Source organism: Montipora capricornis, chromosome 3, assembly GCF_036669925.1.
Source record: "Montipora capricornis isolate CH-2021 chromosome 3, ASM3666992v2, whole genome shotgun sequence".
In the NCBI taxonomy this organism is placed as follows: Eukaryota; Metazoa; Cnidaria; class Anthozoa; order Scleractinia; family Acroporidae; genus Montipora; species Montipora capricornis.
Window position 1 is genome coordinate 1,335,358 of NC_090885.1, and position 15,689 is coordinate 1,351,046.

The 15,689-nt window shown below is 39.6% G+C and overlaps 1 protein-coding gene across 1 annotated transcript in view; it reads left to right on the plus strand.

Moving 5' to 3' along the window:
• Positions 1 to 15,689, plus strand: part of LOC138039699 (uncharacterized) — a 229,285-nt gene that overhangs the window by 95,894 nt on the left and 117,702 nt on the right. Inside the window, exon 14 of the mRNA XM_068885545.1 lies at positions 2,656 to 3,066. Within this exon, the coding sequence (XP_068741646.1) occupies positions 2,656 to 3,066 (411 nt within the window). The remainder of the gene's footprint in view (positions 1 to 2,655; positions 3,067 to 15,689) is intronic.

Here is a 15,689-nt window from a genome sequence, read left to right on the forward strand (position 1 = left end):
CACTTCTATTTTGTATATACTTCCATCTCGCGCATTTACATCTTAGTTTTTGAAGGCTTTAGTCTGGAAGCCGAAAGCTTAAGACGCTTTTAAAATTTTTCTTGACCAGAGAACGCTTTTTTACATGAATATGTTTCCAAAACCTGGTTACCCTTCTATTTTTAGCATGTTTTTTGTTGTCCTTGTAACCCGTTTCTTGCTCAATTAGAAAGGTTTTATTTCCAGTGGAAAACAGAGGGGGTAAATTCCAAGCAACGAAGTCTGTAATTCACTGTCTGAATATCAACTGGTATTTTTTGCGATGTATGGTTAGCTATATTAGAGAGTTGGGGTCTCATTCAGTATTGATAACTGAGATAACCTTTGCTCGGCGGACTGTGTTTGAGGACTTAATAACCTTGATAACCTGTCCCCTTTGTCTAGCCCATTTAGGACAATAATCCTCACATTGTTACCTGTTTTAAAACTTGTTTTAGAATGTTCCAACTACAGATTTCTGAATGAGTCCAACCGAGCAATGACCTATGTTAACAGGAGCAGTGGTAACCTGTGCGATTCAACGTTGTCTGGTTGGTATCGATTTAGCGGAGAGGCTGGGACTCAAATGGCAGATTCTTGTCGAAAGATGTATCACTGCAACACAGACTCACCAGGTTGGCTCAATGGCATGCATCCTACAGTGGCTGAGGGGATTGTGCAGCGAAAAGTCTGTTTTTTGCAGCACTTGAATGGGACTGACTGCTGCTACCTTTCAAAGGACATCAGTGTTCGCAACTGTGGAGCGTTTTACGTTTACCGCCTTGATCCACCCAGGTGTAACTCACGTTACTGCGGCAACGGACTGCCACAAGCACCAGGTCAGAACGCACTTTAATTTCCGACTTTCTCTTTGCTACCTTTGGTGCATCAGGCTCTTCTTGTGCTTGACAAGATTCAAATACTTTTTGCCAAAAAACAGTTATGTCGATCCTATAAATTTGGGTCTCGGTTAAAAGCCTATTAAGATTTTTGGTAATTATAAATTAATACGAAATCAGTTGATTTTTTAATCCTTCGCTTTCCCCAGGCTCCCCGGTCTAGTTCAAATTCAGATATATCGAAATTGACCTGTTCCCAACCTTGGGTTATACTAGATGCTGCTTTGACTGCACAAATCTATAACTATAACATTTATGAAATAACTCACAGAGTGCGCATACCCTCACCGGTCAAAAGGTGTGATTGCATGAGAGTAACTAAAGATGATTGTCACGTCACGTTCTCTGCTTTTTCCGGCACAATTTTAAAACATTTGAAGCTTCCGTAAAGTGATTTTAATAAGCTAGTAGTTTTTAAGGCTAATGGAAGAAAATGTACCAAGTTTTAACTTTGGGTAGGAGAGTTTTTTCTTCCAGAGCCCAAGGAGAAGAAGCAGAAACCCCCCCCCCCCCCCCCCCAAAGAAAAAAAGAGAGAAGAAAAACAGCGATTTGCAACTATTGATGATCTCGGGCTACGTGAACTCGTCAAGGGATCTCAAGAGCAATGTCCGCAAAATTTGCAACTTTAAAGATAAATAGCCCCCCTAAGTTCTTTCATCGTAGAATCATATTTTGTAAGCAGTTCTTACAATTTTCACCGGAGTTTTGGTGTTTTTCCCGGTGATGAAAATTTGAGCTTCAAAGATGAATCCCTCGCATTGACACGACGCTCACCCTGGAGCTTGTCCAAAGTTGAATTTTGACTTTGGTAACGCGAAATTTGATTGGCTAGTGGAAAATCCTATTGTCAATATAATCTTTTGAAAAGATGTATTTTGAACAGGAAATAAATTCACTCAATACTTTTTGGAAAAAGGAAGTTATTTTATAAAAGCAATACAATTACTTTGTTCCTGTTTGCATTGCCTACTCGGGCAGTTGGGACAATTCTCAGAATCTATGCTTCGACTTCGTCTCGGGTTTGCATAACTGTCTCGAATTCTCCCATACCCTGGCTCCAGTTGTTATCCACTGGATAACTCAATTGGTTTTGCTAGTGTTTATCCGCTGGTTAGTCATTTATCCGGTGGATAGCGTTATCCACCGTTTGAACAACCGAGGCCTGGTGTTTAGATCAGGCTATGCAAACACGGATAGTCTTCTATTGCTTACATAATACACGTCTGATAAAACCTTCAGCTCCATCGCCCCGCCGCCTACCTAACCTTTGGTTATTACTGTTACTATTACTGGTTCGTTATTAATGTACTGATTGGAAATTTGACTGCGGAACTGTGTTGACCAGGAAACAAATTAATTAGAATGACAAGATTGTAACGGGGCAGTGTTTTAAATTAATGAGGGGGCTGGGGGAAGAAATTGAAACTGGATTACTAAAAAGCACTAGGATTCCATATTCTTTTGCGTTAGCTGTCCAGTTCATGATAAAAGAAGACCGGACAAAACGCCCACGTTAAATTCCAGTTTAAAATGGAAACCATGTTGGTTAGAAAATCGCTCTTTGGCCGATATATCATTACAGCTCTCGCTCAGTCACTTCTTGGATTCTTTTATCTCATTCATCTCCTCTTGTACATCCTTCCTTTCCTCTAATTTTTGCGAGTGTTGTTACTCGGAGCCTGGAAGTGATGCCTTTTTCTAAAAATGAATTTAGTATAACGAATGAAATATTTTCAGAATGTTTAAACTACAAATCCCTCACGGAAGCCAACCGAGCAACAACATATGGATACATCCATTCTCAACGTTTTCTTTGCATCAACGAAGGCACCCTGTCTGGCTGGTACCGGTTTGACAGAGAGGCTGGCAACCAAATGGCTGATACTTGTGTTGAGAGATATCACTGCGGTGCCCGGTATCCAGGCTGGCTTAGTGGAGGACACCCCTCTGTCGAGGATGGCGCTGTTGTGCGTAGAGTTTGTTTCAATGTATATGGGGACTGCTGTGCCTACTTCGTTTACATTAGTGTTCACAACTGCGGTGGATTTTACGTTTACAAGTTGACTTCTTTGTCATCATACTATTGCTACTATCGTTACTGTGCTAGCAACGGAACTGCACTAGTACTGCCAACAACTTTGACAACAGGTAAATATTAACTAGTTTGTGACCCACAGTGTTATGCACCATCACTGCAATATTTGAAAGTCATCGGAATGGTGTGTTAAATAATGAGGCAACATTCTCAAGGGAAACTTGGAGAGAGCCTTTAAACGAAATTCAGCTATTAGCGAGATCTGCGAGATCTAAGTTCACGGTTGAGGGATATTAAGTACTTGCTCCATAGCTGTGGCAAGCATGCACTGAAATAACTCTTGTCAAATATATGTTATATGGTACTGATGAAATACTAGGATTTTCCTTCTTACGAGAAAAAAAAAAAACATATCCTCACCGCGCGCGGTGAACACACGCGAGGATATAGGTGTCGTCATGGTAACTAACACGATTAGCCAATCAAACGCAAGCTTCCCCTTCATCGCAAGATACTCTTGTGCTGTAATATAATTCTCCTCTATTACATTAACATTTTTATTGCTCATTTGACATTATCATGATTTTTTTTTCATGATTTTCATAGCTTGTTTCATGTTTCAGAACATGGGTGTTTTAGCACTTTTTAGCAGTTTTTAGCAGTTTTCATGGGTGTGAAAACTTTTTCACCATTTCGAAAATGAACAAAACAAGTTGTTTTTCATCTGGACGTTTCATCAATATCTATATAATAAGCATAACATTATATGGTCCCTTGAGGATACGAATTTTGTCTTCTCGTACTGATAGTATCTCTTACGAGTGAGCGCATATATACTATCTGCACTCGAGGATGAAATTCGTATCCCCTCGCGGCCATGTAATATTTATCTATTTGTGGTATTCTCACCTCAGATATTGTATTTGTATCTTTCTGCTTGGTTCACTCAGTCTCGGTGAGCAGCTCATATACCGTATGATCAGGAGCCCATCTGGAGCGTGCAACTTCCATACAGCGTCTGTGAAACGGCGTTTTCACATGTAGGTTTATTTTTAGACTAGCCCTTCCCGTGAATTAGGTCAAAAAACAAAGGCAATCCGGTTCGGTGACCCTATGACGTCAGCTTAATTTCTTGTAATTGGTCTTCGGGCTCCTGTGGGAGTCTCATTTGCGGGAAATTCAATCTAAAAAAATCGGTCTGTGAAAACGCCGTTACACGAACACAGTAGAGTTGTAGGCTCCGGGTCATAGGTTCCTGGTATGATCTAATATGGAAACTGATTGCGTCAAGTGTTGCCAAGCTAAAAAATTTGTACGGGAAGCGGCGAAATTTCCCGAAAGACAGTGGGCGTTTTTCATTTACCAGAAAATCTCGGAACTGTCGGTGTAAGTTTCCATCGGGTGAAAAACGTGTTCCATTTAACCCAAGTCCATTCGACGCCCGGCGAGTGCTATTTCGAGCGCCAAAAATAAAAATATAGCCGTGAATAGCCTGGAACTGGTAAGACCTTTGAAAACTCATAAATGGGACACACATTTCCATCAGGAAGTTTCCAAAGGGAAAACAGAACTACCTTTCCAGTACTTCCTTTTTTCCCGGAAACTGTCCAATGGAACGAACCAATTTTTTGTAAATGGTAGACAACCAATGACTGACTGTCCAAGCGTCAAATCAAGTCAAGTCAAGTTTGATTGTGATATACGCTTAGCTTTTATGAAAAAAGATCACCAGCTAGTTTATAGGTATAACAGGTATAACACAGAAAACTATAAACTAAAGTTGAAAAAAAAAAAATTCAACAAGTAGCTAAAAAGATATGTTTAAAATTTAAAATTGAAATCTATTCACAGGACTAGATATAACTTATTCATGAAATAAAATTAAACTAAGATTGATTGATAATTACAAGATATAAATTTAATAAGGCAATTATTCTATTCGCCTTTGTTGGATATGAGACTGGGTATAGCCACCTGGACGCTACGCACCTAGTTACCATCTTATATCCAACGCGCGTTCATGGAATAATTGTTAATTAATTTCCGGTTGACATACTAAATTTCAGTCTGCAATTTGCCGTTTGCTTTTCTTTGCTCTCCTCTGTAAAAAGAAAGTTAAGCGAGTTAAGCGAGGGAGTTAAGCGATGAAAAAGGCTACGGCAATGAAAACTTCGCTTTACAATACAACTTTGCGCTATCTATCAGTTTGATCTCTGATGGAATAATTGGATATTAAAACGTCACAGTAGTGTTAGGCCTCACTCGAACTTGGAATCATTAACCTTAATATGCTACTGAAGGACAACAATTAACGATTAGCTATCTCAACTGTATGGGCATTATTTCATTTCGTTCACGTTGTGCAATACGAGACCATTAAATAGATTAGGCACGAACAGGTTAAAGATAAATTTTTTACCACAATGGACCTCTTTAGCTTGTACATTTTGTTTTCCCATTTCAGACCACGTGATGTTACTCTAGGGAACAGTTTCTTTAAAATGTCGTCTTATGCACGTGCATATATATGCATAACTTATGAAAAAACAAAAGGAAAATTCCCTTGGGAACATGATGTGGTCTGAAATGGGAAAACAAAACGTACAAGCTAAAGAGGTCCATTGCTTCTAATCTCGCAATCTAATTGGCTAATTTGCTGTTGGCGATAAGAGTCTTGACAACGCTGCTTGCGTCAAGCTCGTGTTAATTTGTCACGCAATATAATAGCCAATCAGAAACGCTCATTTTGGGAAATAAACCATCAGATTGCAAGAAAGTTACAGACAACGCTTGCTCTTTCTTTGTGTTAGGATTTTGGTCACGCTCTGAAATAAACACTCTCTTTGCCGTTGAATGTTGAGTAGGCTCGATTACCAGCCGCTGTTTCGGGAAATGAGCCAGCGCTCACTCCCGAAATCACGGCTGAACGCGTGAGGTGGGCCATTGTTAATCTCCACCAATCAGAAACTCGCCTGCACAAATCGGTCTGGCATAATTATATTTTTGGCTGCCAAGGTATTCTTTGACCCGGCCGGTTAGAGGTTTACGGTGCTTTTAAGGTAGGAAACAACCAAGATTTCGACAACGAAAAGTGTTCGAGAAGCTGGAGAAAGGGGATTGCGTCGTTTTCTACCGCCTGAGTTCGGAAACTTCACTGATTTCATGTGATTTTACAGTTAGCGCTAAGGTCAAAATACGGCTTTCAAATCCATTGCTATTGCAATTTCTCCTCAGACTTCGCTAATGTAAGAGCAAGTAAAATTCTTCAAGATCAGTTTATTGTCTTTATTGGTGGCAAAACGAGGGGCCGATGAGGTCGACTGAGAGCTGAAGCAGCCGAAGATTTTGTTGATGATCCGCCGGTTGAATTTAAACTCACATTGATCACTAAACCACAATCTCAAGCTCGTATCATCTGGAAACTTCGCACAGACGTTTTAAGCATTGTTATGTAATTACTGTTTTGTTAAAACCAGTGTTTTTGGATGTCTAATGCTATTTCGCCGCAACTATTAACTTCGCATAAATTATATTTGAATTTACGTGACAGACACAACCTATCGCTCATTCGTCCAGCCGTCTCTTCTCGGGGAGGATACCCGAACTCGGGTGAGCGGCGGATATCGAGCCTAAACGTCGAAGAAGTGGTTAAGCGTTATCTGTACTCTTATCGACAACGATATTCGTCATCGCAGTGGTCAAAATTTGTTGTGGACTCACTCGGCTTCGTCTCGTGAGTCCGCAACATTTTGACCACTGTGATGACGAATGTCATTGTAAATAAGAGTAAAGGCAATGCTGAGCAACTTTCGATTTGTTAAATAGAAAATGAAACATGGTTATCCTTACTGACCCTTTTTATACTGGAAACACATTATGCCCCAATCAATTTTCATTTCAGGAGAAATGAGATGTTGATAGAACCCACTGGGAACTCGGAAAAAATCCGAGCCCCAGATGGGATTCGAACCCACGACCCTCCGTGATCTAGTCGGATGCTCTAACCACTGAGCTACTGGAGACTCTCATTTCTCATGTGAAAATCTCATTCTCACATTCGCTCACTTGGGTGGTTGGTTGGCCGCATCTCAGATATGCTTTAAAGTGACTGCGCGATGCAGTTATGAGCTATGCTGTCAGTCGTCATTTGACTCTGTAGCTGCGTGATGCAGCTCGAGTCAAAGACACACATTTCACCCTCGCTCGCCATAGAGTCTCCAGTAGCTCAGTGGTTAGAGCATCCGACTAGATCACGGAGGGTCGTCGGTTCGAATCCCATCTGGGGCTCGGATTTTTTCCGAGTTCCCAGTGGGTGCTATCAACATCTCATTTCTCATGTGCAAATCTCATTCTCAGATTCGCTCAATTTACATTTGGTTGGTGTAAAGACGGAAGGAACTATGAGTCGAATAACCTGTGTTGGACGACTGATAACTGAAGCTCTCTCGGGGCTTGCTTCGAGTCATAGAGCAAGACGCCTTTTTCCAAGACAACTCCACAAAAAGGAATTCGTATTGATTATATTATGACCTACTATTAATTTCTTCCTTTCATTCGGGTAACCGTTATCACTTAATTCCATTCGTAAGTAGGTCAACCGACAACAATTTAATTTCAAATTTATTTTGTTTGGACTCTTGTAACAGAGCTTTCAACGTCATCTACTGCGCAGACAACAGGGTCCCCAACAAGTAAGTACACTCAGTCGGTTCAGCACTGTTGATGATGTTTGTTGTTTCAACTTTTTCCTTTGAAAGAAATGTATATGAAAAGAAAGTTTATTTAATGTGCGTCTTTTAGACGAAAAATAGGAGTGATCCCCGGATTTACCTGGACAACTTAAACAATTGTCTCTTTTAGACACCTGACAAGTTCAGGCGGCTTCAACGGGATTTGAACCCATGACCTATTGGTAAAAATGTGGGAGCCAATAATCGGCTTATTTGGCATAATGTAATTGCTTTCAGAGCGAGCTGATCTTCTTTACTCTCTTGGTAACAGATGAACAGACAGCAATTTAGCTTCAAATTTGTTTTGCTTGAATTTTCTTAGCTTTTTTAAAAGAGATAACAACGTCAACTACAGAACAGATAACAACAAGGACCCCACCTAGTAAATCGGGTTTTTTTAACTGTGTTTTTTGTTTTCACTTTTGTCTTGGTAGCCAACACCTGCCGAAACAAATGTGGTAGCCAATAATTGTGGTACAATTTTCGGTGCGAGGTTGCTATCGTCTATTTATTCCCACTCAAATTTAATATCAAATTTATTTTGTTTGAATTTTTCTTGCAGAGCTTTCAAAATCATCTACTGCACAGACAACAACAGAGCCCCCAACAAGTAAGTGCACTCACTTCGTTATACTTAATGATTTTTTACGTTTCTCGTTTTTTTCTTTAGAGCCCGGTGACCGAACGATTTGTGTCGGACGTACAGTGGTATAGCTTGCGGAGCAAGGTCCTTCGGAGTCACGGAGCATGTCGTATTTATCAAACAGAACTTACACAAACGACTCGCACGATGAAGATACTTGCTATATCTTTGAGCAAAATCTAATCGTCCTCAAATAAAATCAGTAAAGTTAAGATTTTTGTCGAAAATCCGACGAAATCTCAGATTCATTTTGTCACCTCCATGGCTTGACTTGAAAGTTCCAACCCTTTAAATTCAAGTCTTATCAGGCAAGTAAAAGTTGGGAATCAAACTTTTACGAGCTGCCACTTTTTACAAGCGTGTTGAATTCGACTTTTTATGGCACAAAAGAGTCATTTTCAACACGAAAGGACTTTTAAACAGCATAAAAGTTCAAGAACCAAGTCTTCCCTACTGATGAGAACTAGTTACTGGATGCATGCATGTGATGTTCACAAAGAACTACAAAATGCATTAGGTGATTGAGTCTCTATTACCACGATAGCTCTTGTTAATTTTCAAATGCCGGTTGAATTTAAGCTTGATGAAATGTTGAATTCAACTCGCCAAAAGTTTAAATGGCGACAATCTGTAAAATTCCAGTGTGCTGAGTTAATTGTTGTTCAGCTTGATGAGTTATTTACAAGAATTAATTGAGATTTGTTTCCATTAATTACTTTCTATATTCTAAGTTGATTTTTGTGTAGCAGTTTGATCCTATTCGTTTATTTCCTATTCAGTGTCATCTTCTATCTTACTTCTTTGTGACAAAGTGGAACAGTCGTTTTGTTAGCCAGCGAATTAGTCATCGGAACGGCAATAATTGATCTCGCACTCCCTCGCGATACTCGCCTCGCCCGTTTTGTGTTCTCCTCTTACTAGTCTACACTTTTACGTTTGTTCGAGAGCCACGCCCTCAGTTCCATCGCAACGCTCGTTCATAAACGTTCGCCGTTGACATCCCCTCCCTTGGCTTTTACATGTTTAAGTCCTCATTTGTTTTTTTCTTATTTACAGGGAGTTTGCCGACTGAAGAATGCTTTGCAGCAACTCATTTTTTTCTCTAAAGTAGATACATAATTTGATGAGAGCACCCTAATTAGTTATCATTGGGAATTTCACGATTGCCATAAAATCAGATCCATGTTCATATTTGAAAATAGACGATGGTCCTTTCTTTTCGTTGTGGATAAGTTTTTCTTAGTTCTATATTCGCGTAGACAATTGTAAGTATAGAAGCGGGAAGAAATTCAGTATGAGCATGTTATTTCAGTTGTGTTGTCTTTTAATTGAGAACCTAAGAATCGATTTTTAATAAATATCTTTACTGAAAGTCTCAACGGCCTTTCTTAAAATCTCGGAGTATTAATCACTGATTCTATGTTCTCCTCGTTGTTTCTGTCCTTGACTTCAACTAACGTTTCTTTTCTTTTCCTTTCTTTTCTAGATCGTCTTTTGTTTTTTGTTTTTTGTTTTTTTGTTTCTATTTTTAGCCTTTTGCTCTTAGGGAAGTCCCACAAATATAGAGTGAGAGAATGCTTGGTAAGATATGCTGGAAGAATGTTTTTTTTAGGTATCAGGCGCGCTTAAGATCAGCAATTTCGCGCAAAGGATTAACGCCAAGTATCGACATGATGCCAGCAAGGGATCAAATAAAGTGTTTTCATCACAAGATTTCTCCGGCCAGCCGCGTTGACAAGTTGCCGAGTCCTTGAGTTTAACAGGCCGAAAGATTTGTGTACTGTGTTTTCCCGTGATCTCACCAGTGAAACAAGATATTTTTATCTTACTTGGTTAATATATATCAAGTTCATTTACTGAAATAACTCCAGAATACTGCATCAAAGTAATGGATAAAAAAATCGGCTACCCAGAAGGGTTATAAAAAAAAATACCACGATAAAAAACTCGTCAAACAGTTGGATCGATTGCCTCGGTCTCGATCTGCTAAATCCAGTTTGAACTTCACTTTTCGCAGCTTGTGCAGGACAGAAGAACTGCAGGCATTGAAGAAGTTATAAAAGAAATTTAGAGCTCAATGAGAAGTAAACATTAAGTAGTACATATAAATACCTGTTTTTCAGTGCCAATGAAACATTCAGAGCTAGAAAATGCAGCTGGTACTCAAGCCTCCCTTTGAGACCTTGCCAACTCCGGATGAAGAACACCTCCCTAACCGTTGGTGACATGATTCAAGGTAGCGCATTTTATGGCTTTGTAAGCAAGGACTGCAGGGTAATAAATTAGAAGCAGCGGATCCTGGTGAAGGATCTTATCAGCAATCCTAAATATTATTAAAAACCAAAAAGAGCAAGGCTGTGATAACGGTGAAGGAGTATATTCGGATTTCCATAAAGGCAATATTCGAAGGGCATGCACCGCGTTACAATGTGAATGGTGATATGGCGTATAATATGATACAATATGTGGTATTTATTTTATATATGATACTTATTTTATGATATTTTACGCCAGGCAATATTTATATAACGTCTCTGTAAAAAGTAGTCATTACCTGTAACTGAAAACCCTAGCTGACGAGGAAAGGCAGTGACTTTTGAAATATTGGCTTTAAATTTTATGTTCCTTCACCGTTGTATCAGACTTGCTCGTTTTGGTTTTTTTAACCAACTTAAGTTATCATTACCCTTTCTCTGCCCTTCTTTTTTTTATATGTCGATTTATGTCTTCGTTGTCTAGTATGTCAAAGCTTATATTTCCATTTCGTTTCCAGAAATCGAATTGAAAGGCATCTCGGTAAGAGCCACCCTGGCTGTGATGTTCAAGAGACGTGACAGGATTTAACTTGAAAAACAGTTTCCGTAATTTGGGGGAAAATATGAAATACTGCAAATATTTTTTTACGTCTGTGAGGGAGTGTTCTGACTGTTCAAGTCTCGTCATTTGGTTTGATCTGCACCAATCTCCCTTCAAAGACCAGCGTGCGAAGGAATGACGATAGCAAGGAACATGATTAATGAGCATCCTTCCCTCTTGTTTGTTAAATCTTGCATATCACGTCACCCTAGCTTCCCTATATGTAGTCCTGCTGCGCCCACGAAAATTTTGGAAATGGTTTTAGAAAGAAAAACACTGGAATCACCTCCTGCACCTCTCTAGCTCATCGAACGCAAGAACAATTTGAGGTCACCTTTGTGAATCGTCCGACTAATCGGGATACTCACTACAAAAAGCAAGTAGCAAACTTTTCGTACGTAGACTCAGAGTATCTCAGAACTGTAAATATTCACGCGGTCAGTTGGATTTGCTTCATTGTCTCGATTTTTACAAACGCCATGTGCATTCCATTACAAAGTTATCTCAGTAGAATTGATAAGCAGTTTGCCAGTTCATAAAACGTTAGTTTTTTGTCAGGTAGTTCAGCGTTAGGGACATATTGTGTAGGAGAGACATGAATCTTTAGGACTGGATTACCCTTAATCATCTTTCTTTATATCAGAGATGCTACCACCCTACAAGTCGAGATTTTAAAGGAATAGAGGTCATTCATAGCATCAGACGTTCTCGGTTACAATTCAGTGGCTAAAACTTCAGTGCAAAAAAAAAGTTGGATAATAAATAGCTTATTAGATGTTTTGGTAGGTTTAATCGCTTATTATTTCTACTCGTTGTTTGTAGTTTGACTCGCCCTAGCGGGCCAGTCAAAATACAGCACAACTCGTAAAAACGCTCAGCGATACTACACACCAAAGCATCTAATAAGATATAAAAACTAATACACTCATCTTGCTTGAAGGCAAAGAATACGTGAAATATCTTAGAGTATTGATTGATAGTTATTTGTCTTAGAAATTTCACAATGATTATGTTGCTTCTAAACTTAGTAAGATTGTTAGGATCATTTTCGTGATGTTCGTACCAAGCGTTTTATGGATATTTTTTAAATATATAATTATTTCGTGAGTGATTGATAATTTTTCTTTCATCTTTTTTATTTGCACGATTAGTAAATATGTCACGTTTGCGGATGTATCTTTTTCAGTAGGGGCCAAACGCTTCGGAAAAGACATTGCAGGTGTTTGCGGTACTGCTCTTGCTTGTCGGATTACGGAAGCAGCTAGCAAAAGAGTCCATTGAGGATGTCAGAGGCGGCGACCATAATGTTAGTCCTTCCCCCATCAGTCCGTAATTTATGCACATGGCTTGACCCTCATTTGAATATGGATGTAAATATTACCAATTGAAAGTTATGCAATAGTTTATTTTATTATCTCACAAGCTCATGACCTTGAAGCGTAGAACTCTGGTTTAGAGCTCGGGTTATTTTAGTTTATTAATTTCTTTATTTGGATGTAACGTAGCTCCTGCATTTTTCCGCGCGTGCAGCTTCAATCTTATTTTTGTCCATATTTGGGCATGATATTGGTGTCCTAAAATCCCAAGCTTTGTTCAAAGGACTCGAAAGAGTTGCAAGTTGCACGTTTCAAGGTCATTTGCTTCTGATTATCTTTATAACATGAGACGTATAAGAAAATACATGTCAAGAAGCAGCGGTGAGTTACTAATTCACGTGTTTAACACTAGTAGACTCAACTACTGTGATAGCTTACTCATACATTATAGGTTGGCGAAATATCAGCTATTCCGGCTACGTTTCAGCGTGTTATAAACGCTAGCGCTTGCTTAATTGGTTTATTGTACCCTAAAGGCCTGCCACATCATGCCTCTGCATGCTTTGCGAACTACACCGGCTTTCTGTTTGTTACCGTATCAAATGTAAAATATGACTTCTTGCTTCTTAAAGGGTTGTACGGTACGGCTCCTGATTATTTGCGCCATTTGATAAATGTTTTTCCTCCGTCTAAGTATGACTTGCGGCGCAACCATGACTCTGGACTGAGTTTTATTAACATCACCAGAAGTATGAGCCAAGAAGACCTCGGTGGACAGGTCATTTAGTTGTGCTGCTCCTCTACTCTGAGGTATATTTTCAGTTTGAACATTCAGTTTTTTCGTATACCCCAGATAGTATTGAAGCCTTCTATTGAGAGAATTCGGACCAGGGTTGAAGCTCCATCATCTCACACCCCAGTACATACCACTCAGTCATTTATCAAAGAAAAGACGCAATTTCTCGACAAATTTCAATACACGAGAGAATTGTATATTTGAACTGCTGGTTACAGACGAAAGATGGAAGTGATCCTCCACTTATCTGTACAATTTAAGAAATCGTCTCTTGCTATGAAGCCACTCTGTCGGGAGCAGTTCAATTTGTTGAACTCTTTCGTTCCCATGAAGGATGATTGAGCCCAACAAATTGATCTGCTCCGAATTGAGAGAATAGGTTCGAATCCCGTTGAACTCGCCTGAATTTTTCAAATGTCCACAGGAGCAAATTTCAACAAATTGGACCTAATGATGCCGGTCGTTCTGGTTACCCCTTGACGTGTCATCATCTCTCTAGACCAACCTTCCAATAATGGGGGAATCATGCTTGTCGATGCATTTTATCGATATGCGCACCTATTCTACTCAAACTTGAAACACTCAGCTATTACGTGATAAGTATGATTCTCACTCTGAACTACTTCTCTTTCAATGACATACACTACTTACATTAAATACATTGCACCGCAATGAGAGCAAAAATGGGCCTTCATACGACCTTTTCCTAACAAACTGAAAAAGCGATTTTTAACACATGCTCCTTACCAGCCTTACATGTGTTGTTGGCTCTCCACAGACGACATCTCCAAGATATCGACACACTCTTTGGAGAACCTCAACATTTTCACAACTTATAGTAGCTGAACGGAATTTATTGTAAAATTGGTAAGTTTCCCGTTTAAAAGGGCGTTGTATTTCCTAAAGTGAAAGTCAATAAATTAATTAACATCATATTAGCTATAAAGACGAGGTTGCAAACCCGTTTTGAGCCCCAACACAGGACGTTGTGCCAAAGTTATTATTTCTTTAAAAACGAAGTGACTAAACGCCAGGCAGCCGGGCAAGGTGTTCAATAGACTAAATGCCCGGCGTTCAAAACTTCTTTCTATAGGTGAGGCCTAAAAAGCACTCTTGTTAGCCTGAATATATAACACACCGTCATATTTCGACCACGCCAACAAAAACCCCGATTATAAAGTAAATTTAAATGTAATAGATAACTTTATCATCCAACTGTATTAGTTATTGAACAAAAAACGCTCGAAACCAGTACAAATATTCAACTATATGTACAGTTAGTTATTTGTACACTTGGTTATTGTACAGTAGAGAACCGGTTTGACCAGTTTAGTTGCTGACGTTGCCCCGCATGCACAAATTTGTCAGACGTTCTCGGTTACAATTCAGTGGCTAAAACTTCAGTGCAAAAAAAAAGTTGGATAATAAATAGCTTATTAGATGTTTTGGTAGGTTTAATCGCTTATTATTTCTACTCGTTGTTTGTAGTTTGACTCGCCCTAGCGGGCCAGTCAAAATACAGCACAACTCGTAAAAACGCTCAGCGATACTACACACCAAAGCATCTAATAAGATATAAAAACTAATACACTCATCTTGCTTGAAGGCAAAGAATACGTGAAATATCTTAGAGTATTGATTGATAGTTATTTGTCTTAGAAATTTCACAATGATTATGTTGCTTCTAAACTTAGTAAGATTGTTAGGATCATTGCCCACTTGAGACAGTTTTGTTTCGTTGAACACTTTACTTAGTATTTATCAGTCGCTGATATTTCCCTATTTAACATACCATTAATGTTCCCATGCCATATAACAAGTGTAAGAGACAACAGTTTGTGGGGTAATGGGGTAGGATTCGAAGCACTCTATTAGCAGGTCATGAAAAGGTAGGATAACTAAGTTGCCCGGCAAGAGAAGTCGCGATCCTCTCCAAGGGGTTACAGTCACCGAGGCCATGACAACAAGTTGTCAATGCGAGGTTACAATCCTCGCCAAGGGGTTACAATCCCTAAGGCCACAATCCTCTCCAGAGGGTTAGGGGTTGCGCCACCTGGTTTCTATGGTATCCTTGCGCGATCAGAAGGCACACAACCCTAGTACAGTGAGTCTATGGGGCAAAGGGTGACCCGCATGGGACCACTTCACCGTACTTGCCACAACTTCAACAAGGAGGCCCACTCCCTCCAGTCAGAGAGGAGGCCCAACGCCCTCCTCCCTACCCAAGAATGCTTACAGTGGCCCTGAGAGAAGGCCTACTCCCTTCCTCTCATCATTGTGTTCATCCCCTTGGGCTGTAGGTCTTGTAAATGCTGACTGGGCACTTTGTTACCCACTTCCCCCTTAATTCAGCAGTCAAAGATCAAACACTATAAGATCAATCAGAGAGAAATTA